This window comes from Pristis pectinata, chromosome 18 (assembly GCF_009764475.1).
Source record: "Pristis pectinata isolate sPriPec2 chromosome 18, sPriPec2.1.pri, whole genome shotgun sequence".
Classification (NCBI taxonomy): Eukaryota; Metazoa; Chordata; class Chondrichthyes; order Rhinopristiformes; family Pristidae; genus Pristis; species Pristis pectinata.
Genome location: NC_067422.1, coordinates 21,345,838 through 21,356,193, shown reverse-complemented (window position 1 = coordinate 21,356,193; position 10,356 = coordinate 21,345,838). Strand labels below are relative to the sequence as shown.

Sequence of the window (10,356 nt, the reverse complement as noted above, 5' to 3'; positions counted from 1 at the left end):
AAAACAATTGCAAAGAAATCCATGCTTGATCTTTGGATTCCAATTTTTAAAAATCTTATTTTCAGAACAGTTAGAAGGACTAAACCTCTGCTGCAATAAAGTACAAAATGGTAAATTTAAAAACATAACTGAGTTCCTGTACTCAAAATTACTAATCCAAACCCTTGAGTTAGTGATTTCATTTAAAGCTGATCTTGTTCATCGTACGTATGAATTAATCCGCACCTAGAAATTGGTTTGAATTTTTAAAATTACTTTATTCCCTTGGAATTCTGCTTGGGCCATAATTGCATGTGTGCTATTTGTCTCCTTCAGATTTCCATTTGTTAATTAGGTGATTTAATAATTCTTGCAAAAGTAGGTTGTAATAGACGCAAGCAATTGTTTTCAATTTGTTAATACAAAATGTTGGAAGAACTCAAAGCTTAAGAAGCATACATGAGGTGAGAAATAGTCAACATTTTTGTTGAAGATTTTTCATCAGAACTGGAGTGAGGAAAAAGGCACTAATTTTCAGGGAGGAGTAATACTGGTGAGAACAGAAGGAGTGTCTGATAAGTGCAGACCAAAATTGGTGACAACTACTTTAAAAGCCAACAGCTAGAGGCAGAAAAGTTTTTTCTCTCCAATATTTAATTGTGCTCTGCAAAAGGAAAAATGCAGGACTAAACATTGGGATCTCTGCATCAGATTCCAAATTACTTGAATGTTTTCAAGTAATTGAAGAAAATTACTTGAAACTGAAATCTAACTTCTAGCTGCTGGAGCTTTTCTTGGTGACTGGGAAAGATTTCACGGTGGGGAGAAAAGTAGTAATGAGAGTGATGGAAATATCAATATCAAGGCAATATGATGCTACTAAGAGTACAGGACACAACCACCTCAATTTTTGCTTCTGAGGATAAAATAGCAGCTGTAATATTGTGCATTCATTGTTTTTAAATTAGGCAAGTTCCATATAATTTGTAACTCAATGGAATCAGTATGTGCATCGTATATAACTAATGTTTTAATGTACAGACACCAAAAATTGAGTAACATAACAGCCAGTGGTACATTATGAGGGCTGCGGGTTGATATGGTGGAATGGGTATTCCAGTGTCTCCTGTACTCCTAGTTGGTATCTTGGGAATGAATCAGTGGTGTATTAATTATTGTAATTAGTGTTACTCAGACTTGAGATCTGAGGCATTGTCTTTTGGGCTGCCTTCAATCAAGTGCTACTTCGTTAACTGCCTCCCTGAAACTGACTCTGCCAACTGGCTGGAAGCAGTAATTTGAGAGGAGTTATGGAAAAAGGGTTGCTGAAAGCACTGGGGCCTTAAGCATAGAAAACTTATGACCCAAGCCATACACTCCACATGTCCACATGCAAAATATAACAAACTAATTTTGGAGCATGAAATAATCAGAATATTCTTGCTGGTTATAGGTGGCCTTTGGTTAAAATAAATTGCAAGACACAGGGTATTCCAGTTTACTTTTAACTACTTAGCATATTACATGCATGAAATTAAAATGATCCCATAAAATTCTGCAATGAAAGAATTAAGATGGCAGCTTTTTTTTTACTGAGTCATTTCACAAAAATCCACCTACTTTATGTAACTATGGTAATTTCAAATGTCACTAATAATGTAATTTGGTGGTTTACATGCTGGACAGGGCAGAAAAGGGAAGGAAAATTAGATAGTTAACCTGGAACTTGTTAAATGGGAGATTGAAATCAAGGCCATACGGACACTTCTGTTTAAGTTCTTGGGAAGCATCTTAAGAAAAGCTTACAATAGCCTTTATTTCATACTGCCCTTGGGTGCTGTTAAATTTAATGTGTTCTGTCACTTTAGATGGAGTTCAAACTTTATAAGAGATTGCAGATTGTAGCCTGGTCAATGGGGCATGTTTATTTTATTCGTTATTAATGGCAGAGACACCTTGATTCAAAGCAGTGACATTTTATGTGGCAAGAGATTTCTCCATAAATTGTTGTATACACTACTTAGACCTGCCAAGAAAGAACTGTTACTAAACAGACACTGGGACAACAATGCTCTAGAAGTTATTTCAATGAACTGGGAAAGACCAAGGTGGTCTTTAAACAGAAACATTTAATAATGTCTGCATTTCAAGTGCTTGTAATATCATGAAGGCTCCACATGGTGACATTGCTGCAAGCAGAATGATGAGAATTCCACTGACAGACTTGTTTGCTGAATTTAAGTCTTGCTGCATTTTTCTAGGGAATTCTTTGTTTTATTTTTGCATTGTTTGTGTCAGCTGTTTAAATGGAGTAAATTCACTACTCCATTTTTTTTAGTCCAAAGTAGTATTTAAATACTCTAGTTTTCAGAATAATTGGTTACAATGCACTGATCCAGAGAACAACTTTGCTGCCTATCACAACCCTGGATCAGATACTTGGACTACATTCAGAATTCATTAGCAACATGTTATTTATTGTTAACAAAACTAATTTTATAAGTGCTAGATTTGAAGCACACTGCTGAAAGATTGCATGTGCTTCAACGGTTTATAGTGTTACCCAATTATCTGATTCTTGGGCTTAAATCCTCCAATCTAATGTAAACAGAGCTCTTGAGCAACATTGATCAGTCCTAACATACCCAAGACCAGAGTAGTGCAAGGGGCAGCATTGAACACACATAAAATGATTGAAACCAAGTGTCTGCCATGATCCTACGTATTTTAATCATAATACCACATTGTTAATTCCTGTAGCTTCAAGGCTAAACAGGAATATTTAGAACACCACAAAGTTTTAAAATGCAATTGAAGATAAATTTTGATTTTGCAGCTTTGGTTTGAAATAGACATGAACATAAAGCAAGTTTTTTCTTTGAAAGATGATGAGATTTGTTCCTTTAAAATGGCCCCTGCAAATAATTGAATGGGAAACAGGATGGCTGTGAAGGAAACTGCAATCCTCTTAACCATGAGGAAAGCACAGGAGAAGCTTTAGGTTACTGAGTAATGTTAGTCTTTAATGTAATAATCATCATGTGAATGGTGTGACTTCCAGGTAGAGCTGATCCTGCAAGGTGTTCTTCATCTGCACTAAATGTCTCTAGTTGGATGTGAGCGCACTTCAAGTTCCATTTGTACAGCAATGCTTCAATTGACCAATCAGCACTGGAAAATATTCCAAAAAGTACAGAAAGAATTAAAAATAATACAAACCCTTTTGGATCATTCTTTCTCATTTGTTTGAATAAATACCGTGATTAAGGATATTGAGAAATTAAGAGTTGGGTAAAAGTTGCCATTAGAATAATGAGTATTATACCCTGCTAGATCTTGGAACAGTGGAAGCTGCGAATGGTTCTACTTAGATAAACTAAAAAGTAAAGTACAGAAAAAAAAAATTGATCACTGACTGAGTAAAAGACAGTACAGAAATATGGGGGGGGGGGGTGTGGTGGTGGGAAATCACAGGTTCACTTCAAGAAATTCAAATGACTAAGTTACATGGGTTACATTCATTTTAGAAGAGTCAGAAAACTGGGCTTCAAATTGCACTGCTTAAATGAAGTTAAAAATTTGACAGACTATATAGAATTATGCAAAATATCTTCCATGAAACAACACTTGGGAAGCTATTGTCGTGGACTGTAGTCATTTTCAATGTACTTACATTAACAAGTTTAATTTTGCTAATGTTTAGATTGCCACCTAGTTACTAAAGATTACTGAAACTTATTAATTCACATACTTGTATAAAAATGTAAAATTTCTACACAACTGGTTTACATAAAAAAAGTCATGCCTATTTCTCCATTGCAGCTCATCCTACCCCCTACCACTTGCATTAATTTCAACAGCCAAGCAATTTAAACCTGCTTGAACTGAAAGCTACACTCTGATTGCCAATGAATATTGTAGAGATCATCTAGTTATAAAATCAGTCAATCCATTGAATTTGTTGGCTAATTGCAATGAATTTCAATTCCAAATCTTTTACATTTATAGTATCATTAAGCACTACAATGCAATTAATGGTTTAGACAAATGGACTAACACGTTGCTGATGATAATGAATACCACGTAAGCTGCAAGGATAACACGGCTGGAAAAAAAAAGTTTTAAATTGTTCAAGTAGTTAAAAATAGAAACTGTCATTTAGAAGTTAAGCTTAAGAAATTTTTTTGGATGGATTTATAGAACATAGTGGACAGATCACAAAGTTAACTTTGCAGGAACATCAAGCAATATCAGAAGTAAATGAAATGTTATCCTATTTATCCCCAAGGTAGTTGAGTAAGAAGTCCTACTGCAATTACCTAGGTACACCAGTATTTGACATAATTGTGGTCTCCCTAAAGAAAAGCCTCACTTGCTTCAAAAGGAAGAACAGAGATTCATTACATTTATACCTTAGGCCTATGAGGAGAGATGGAACAGTATGGGCCTTTATTCTGTGAAACTGATGGGAATCAGGTGACATCATTGAAGACCATTTCTCCTGGCTGGAAAATCTAAAACTAAAAGATCAGAGTACTGAGGAGAAAATTTTCTATTGAAAGGATTATAAATCTTTGGAATTTTCTACCTAAGGAGCTGCAAATGCTCAATCATTTAGCATATACAAGATTGAGATGGCTGTATTTGGGGGATTAAGCAGAAAGTTCCAAGGAGTGGGTGAGGAGAGGAAGTTCAATACTAGTGGAGTTAATGCAAAAATTCAGAAATGCACATTGAATGGCAGAACAGGCTTAAAGCTGATGTGAGAAAACAGCTTGAGAGAATTAAGGATAGAGTCTGAAGGTGTAATTTCAAAAAAAATATGGATTCATTATAGTCATAGGAATGTACTTCAATCATACTTTGCTGTGCTATTGTTTTTATAGCCACAATGTGGTTTGTTCAAAGGTTAATTTTGGCATGTTCCATAATACGAGAAACCTACTGTATAAATGCAAGTTCTTCCTGTTGGCTGTAGAATATAGCAGATCCAGCTGTAAACTGAATGGCAAAAAGTAAAATCTCCCCAATTGTCTGACACAGGACTTAACTGAGCAAAAGAAAGTAAGGAAGTAAAATAACTGAGCAAGGAAAAACAATTTTAAGTATTAATCAAAAAATGAGAATTTCATATAAAATATGCTTTATTATTGATTACAGTTCCACCCTAAATGCCATGTTAAGAGCTCATGGAAATATCTGGTCAAGTATTTACATACGAGTATCAAAGATAAATTCATCAGATGCAAACAAAAAGTAAAAATTTACCTCCTTTCCTGATAAGTGGTCCAGAAAAGCGCATGTGGATTTTTTTGCATCAAGTAGAAAATAGTTGTTAATATATCCTCAAAGTCTATGAAAGATCAATTGAAGGGGAAATTTAAAATGTTACACACATTTAAATATCTGTTCACATTTATTAACAAAATAATGATAAGCTACATCCAAAAGCTTAGCGGTGGGACTTGGCACAGAAACTGGTAGTCATCTCAAGTTTTATCTGTACAGGAGAAAATAAAGTTACAAATCACAACAAAGCTCACTTTGGATTTCATAGTAAAACTTCAGCTGCACATTTCATTAATTAGGCACAAAAGCGAAGTGCTCAGTGTTACTGAAATCTACCAGAATCATTCACCCACAAAGGTCAAGAAACCTACAAAGTTCAATCACCAGTTGATGCCAAGTGAATTGATTACATGCCATCGTCTATTAATACTTTGTAAACTTCCTTTTCGGCTATGTTCACTGCATACACATTTACTGCCATTGCAACAGGAAAATAATATTTTGTGTCACACAGACCCAGGCAGCAATTTTTCAGTGAATACCAACAACTCAGACTTACTTCATGACTGACATAATGCTGTTTTGGAAGAAATGCATAACAAGGCAAATAGGTCCTCAGGGTCAAGGAGGATGGAGGGAAGAAAAATAATTCCAGTTTTCAAAGCACATTATCTTCAAATTCCAATTCAGCTGATTTAGCAATGTCAAACCCTTCATTTCAGTCAGTTTAGCCAATTTCTTTTGCTTGGCATTATTTTCCCTCTAAAGCATCCGGGAATTCCTATATTTGGAAGTCATTGCAGTTAGTCTCAAGCAGAAGCTCATCTCCTGGCTAAAATTATAAATACTCTGTCAAATCTAACTAAATACCACATTGTGGGCAATATTTTCTCTCAAATATTAGTGGTTTTAAAAAAAATCAGGAATGAATAATGTAAATTATACAATACTCCTATTCTGGAAAGAAAGTATACAATAGATTTTGTGAACTTTAACTCTACCTTCAGGTTCATAAAACACATCAGATCCCAGAATAATGTCTATTTGTGGCAACTGCACCAGATCAGGAGATATTTGTCCCCATGTTAGACCAATGACAGACACATCTTGAAGATTATTGACCTGGCAGCTTCGCCGACAGTTATCCAAGCAATTCTGAAACTCTGCACAATCCGATAAAATTACTCTAGCACCGCATTTTGCTGCAATAATACCAGGTAAGCTTGCACCAGCTCCAATCTAGTTGGGGAAAAAAACAATGATATAAAATATTAGAGTCACAAGAGACATACAGCATGGAGAGAGGCCCTTTAGCCCATCATCCATGCAAACCAAGATGCCTGTCTGCTAATTCCATTTTCCTGCAATCGGCCCATATCCCTCTATTCCTTTCCTATTCATATACCTGTCCAAATGTTTTTTAAATGCTGTGATTGTAATTGCCTCCTCTTGCATCTTGTTCCATAGACCACCCCCCTCTACGTGAAAGACTTGCCCCTCAGATCTTTAAATATTTCCCCTCTCACCTTAAACCTATGTCCTCTAGTGTTAAACACCCCTCCTCTTGGTAAAAGACCATCTATCTATGCCCCTCATAATTTTATAATCTTTGGCAAGGTTATCCATCAGCCTTCTGAGCTCCAGTGAGAACAAAACAAGCCTATCCAATATCACCTTGAAACTAAAGCCCTCCATTCCAGGCAAAATCCTGGTGAACCTTTCTAGCACTACCACATCCTTTCTAGTGTTGACCAGAACTGCACACAATATTCCAAGTGTGGTCTAACATTTGTACAGCTGCAACATGATGTCCCAATTCTTGTACTCAATATCCCTGCCTTTGAAAGCAAGCAAATTAAACTACTTCACTACCTCATCCATCTGTGTTACCATCTTCAGGGAGCTATAAATTTGTACCCCCAGGTCCCTCTGTACATCAATACCATCTTCAGGGAGCTATAAATTTGTACCCCCAGGTCCCTCTGTACATCAATGCTTCTGAGGTCCCTGCCATTCACTGTTCATGTCTGGCCAGTATTAGATGACCCAAAATGCATTACCTTACACTTGTCTAGAGTAAATTCCACCTGACACTGCTCCACCCAGTTTTCCAGCAGATACACATCCCTCTGTATTCTTAGGCAACCATCCTCACTATCTACAACTCGATCAATCTTTGTGTCATCAGCAAACTTATCAGACCACAGACATTCTCATCCATATCATTTATAAAGATGAGAAACAACAAAGATCCCAGCAGAACACTACTGGTTACAAACTTTCAGTCAGAAAAACAAATCTCCATCACTACATTTTACCTCCTATCACCAAGCCAATTTTTGATCCAAATTGCCAAATCACCTTGGATCCCATGTGCCTTAACTTTGTGGACCAGCCTACCACGCAGGACCTTGTCAAAAACCTTGCTAAAGGCTATGTTTACCACATCTACTGCCTTGTCTTGAATTTTTTTAGTAACCACCTCAAAAACTCAAATTTGAGAGGCAGGATTTCCCATTCTCTTTCCCAATACACACATGTCAGATTATCAGTTTACAACTCTTCTAACTCTCCATCCTCATCCCTGGTGAATGTATTCATTCAGCACACCACACATTTCCCCTGGCTCCACAAAAGACTTCCCTTTTGGTCCTCAAGGGGACCTACTCTTTCATTAGCTATGCTCTTGCTTCTAATACATTTATGAAAGGTTTTGGAATCTCTAATTTTGTTGGCCAGGGGGGCATTTCATGACCCCTTTTTGCCCTCATATCTCCTATATTCTCTGAACTCTAAAGGACTCATTTGATAACAATTTCCTATACCTGACATTTTTTTTCCCTGATCACCTTCAATTTCCTTTGTTAATCAATTCCTTTGCTTCTTAGCCATACAGGGACATGCTGACTTTGAACTCCTACCATTTCACTTTTAAATGCCTCCCACTTACTGGATGTTGTTTTTCCCTCTAGCAGCCACTCCCAATCTACTTTCACCAGGTCCAGTCTTATCCATTGAAGTCAGCCCTCCCCTAATTTAACACCTTAACTCCATGACCTACCGACAAGGCTGCAAGGCTCTTTGATTTATGGTAAATTATTCCTTTTATATTTGCAAATTAAATCAAAAATCTACTTACTTATTGACTGATATTTCAAATAAAGGATAATAAAGTGGAAATAAACTATTACATTAGAAATAGACCAAACTGCACCCAGAATTTAACAAATTCAATAATTTAGTAATGAATAATTTTAAAACAATCGACCATATTTAATTTTTGATTTCTTGAACTGGTACATAAGGAGCCAATTTTGCGAATTTTAGCAGAAACTTCAAAATTTCTCAGGTTCATAATTTTCCTTCAGAAGAAGGTACTTTAGGTTTCACCCGGGGCATTTATTGTCATATCAATTATGTATTAGGAACAATCTAATTCAACAAATATATCCGAGGTTATTCTCTATGAACAAAATTTGGGTGAATTATCAAAGTAAATTTAAATAAAATAAAAGCAGAATGCTGGAAATATTCAGCAGGTCAGGCAGCATCTATTTTTCCAAGTAGAAATATTGAGAAGGTTTCAGGATTTTTAATCTGTTTTTACCTCTAATATGGTCTTTCCTTTCACTGTGCTTTTGTAAAACCACACATATTGTGCCAGAACCACTGAACATGGCCATATGTATAGGCCATATTGAGGATCAAGTACCTGAAGATATAACAAGAAGTCACATTTATATAACATCATCAAGATGACGAAATACAAAGACAATTTGCGGGCGCACTGATCAGACAAATTTTGACGACAATCCATAGGAATGTATTAAAACAAGCAACTAAATACTTTGTGAAAAGTTGTTAAATCAGACTCTGAAGATGCGGAAAGGTGAAAATTATAAAGGAATGTCTAGAACTTAGGCCAGCTGAAGGAACAATTGTCAGTCTTGGGTCTGAACAAAAAGGCAGGCAGTCGTCATGAAAAAGATGCACACGTGGCCAGATTTGGAGTTTACAAAGAACAGGAAAAGGTTGGAGGATGGGGAAAGAATGTCGTTGGAGTTATGGATGGGACAAGGGAGAATGTGCAAAAAAAGTGTGAGAGGAGGATGGAAAGGGGAGGAAAGAAGCAGCATGTCAGGGTGACAGTGACTGACGGGTGTTGAGAGAGGGAAGCAGAGTGCGTGGAGGAGGTGGATGTTGCGGGGCAATAATGAGTGGTGAGGAAGGCAAGGTGTGTGTATGGTGGGTAAAGGAGGGCAGGTGTGTGTGGAGAGAGGCAGGGGGTGGTTGGAGGGAAGCTCTGGTGTGTGTGGGGAGAGGCAGGAGATCTCTTAATTGGTGGAGGAGGTGGGAGGGAAGCTCTGATGTGTGTGGAGAAGAGGGAAGCTCTGATTTGTGTGTTGGGGGAAAGAGGGAGGGAAGTTCTGCCATGCACGTGTGGGGCCCTGCTGTATGTGTGTGTGTGGGCGGGATATTGGGGGGCTCTGCTGTGTGCGGGGGATATTAGGGGGCTCTGCTGTGTATGTGGGGGGTATTGGGGTGTTCTGCTGTGTGTGTATGGGGGGAGTTGGGGAGAAGCTCTGCTGTGTGTGTGGGGGGGGGGGAGGGAAGTTGGGGGGAAGCTCTGCTGTGTGTGGGTGCGCACGCTTTGGGGGGGGGGGGGCCTCTGCCGTGTGCGCCCGTGTTGAGCGAGGAGGTGCCACCCAGCACTGGGTCGGCGGCCGCACCGACGACAACTTCACCTCATTCCCCGAGGCTCAGACTGGCTGATTTTTCACAGGCTGGGCCGCTGGGCCGCAAGACTCCGATGCGAGAGAAGGAGCTCGGAATTTCACCCCATCGAAAGAACCGTCCGAGGTCCGACTCAGGACGTTAGCCCACCTCGGGGACGCGGACCTCCAATGACTCCGGACCGCCAGCCACCGACTCGGCCACAAACAAGAACGACTTCAGACTGAAGGACCGCCGGCCGCTCATGACATCATCCCCTTTAACTCTGACCTGGCGGACGCCCGGGCGGGGGGGGGGAGCTGGTCTTCCCGCGTCACAAGAATGACACGGGAAATTACCCAATTAAATAACCCT

General features: G+C 38.5%; 1 protein-coding gene across 1 annotated transcript; it reads right to left on the bottom strand.

Annotated features, from left to right (window-relative positions):
* Window positions 1–770: 770 nt before the first annotated feature.
* Window positions 771–10,329, bottom strand: mettl23 (methyltransferase like 23). The gene is made up of 5 exons (XM_052032994.1): window positions 10,153–10,329; window positions 8,876–8,980; window positions 6,270–6,507; window positions 5,248–5,332; window positions 771–3,150 (listed from the first exon to the last, which is right to left on the bottom strand). The coding sequence occupies exons 1-5, from the start codon at window positions 10,246–10,248 to the stop codon at window positions 2,982–2,984; spliced, it is 693 nt and encodes a 230-aa protein (XP_051888954.1). The 5' UTR covers window positions 10,249–10,329; the 3' UTR covers window positions 771–2,981.
* Between the last annotated feature and the right edge of the window lie 27 nt (window positions 10,330–10,356).

Excerpts from the sequence above, each read along its gene's own strand:
- mettl23 (XM_052032994.1), bottom strand. The coding sequence starts at position 10,248 with ATGAGCGGCCGGCGGTCCTTCAGTCTGAAGTCGTTCTTGTTTGTGGCC. Across the intron at positions 8,981-10,152 it reads TGGAGGTCCGCGTCCCCGAG|GTACTTGATCCTCAATATGG; the intron begins GTGGGCTAACGT and ends TTATATCTTCAG. Across the intron at positions 3,151-5,247 it reads ACCACTTATCAGGAAAGGAG|TGCTGATTGGTCAATTGAAG; the intron begins GTAAATTTTTAC and ends AATATTTTCCAG.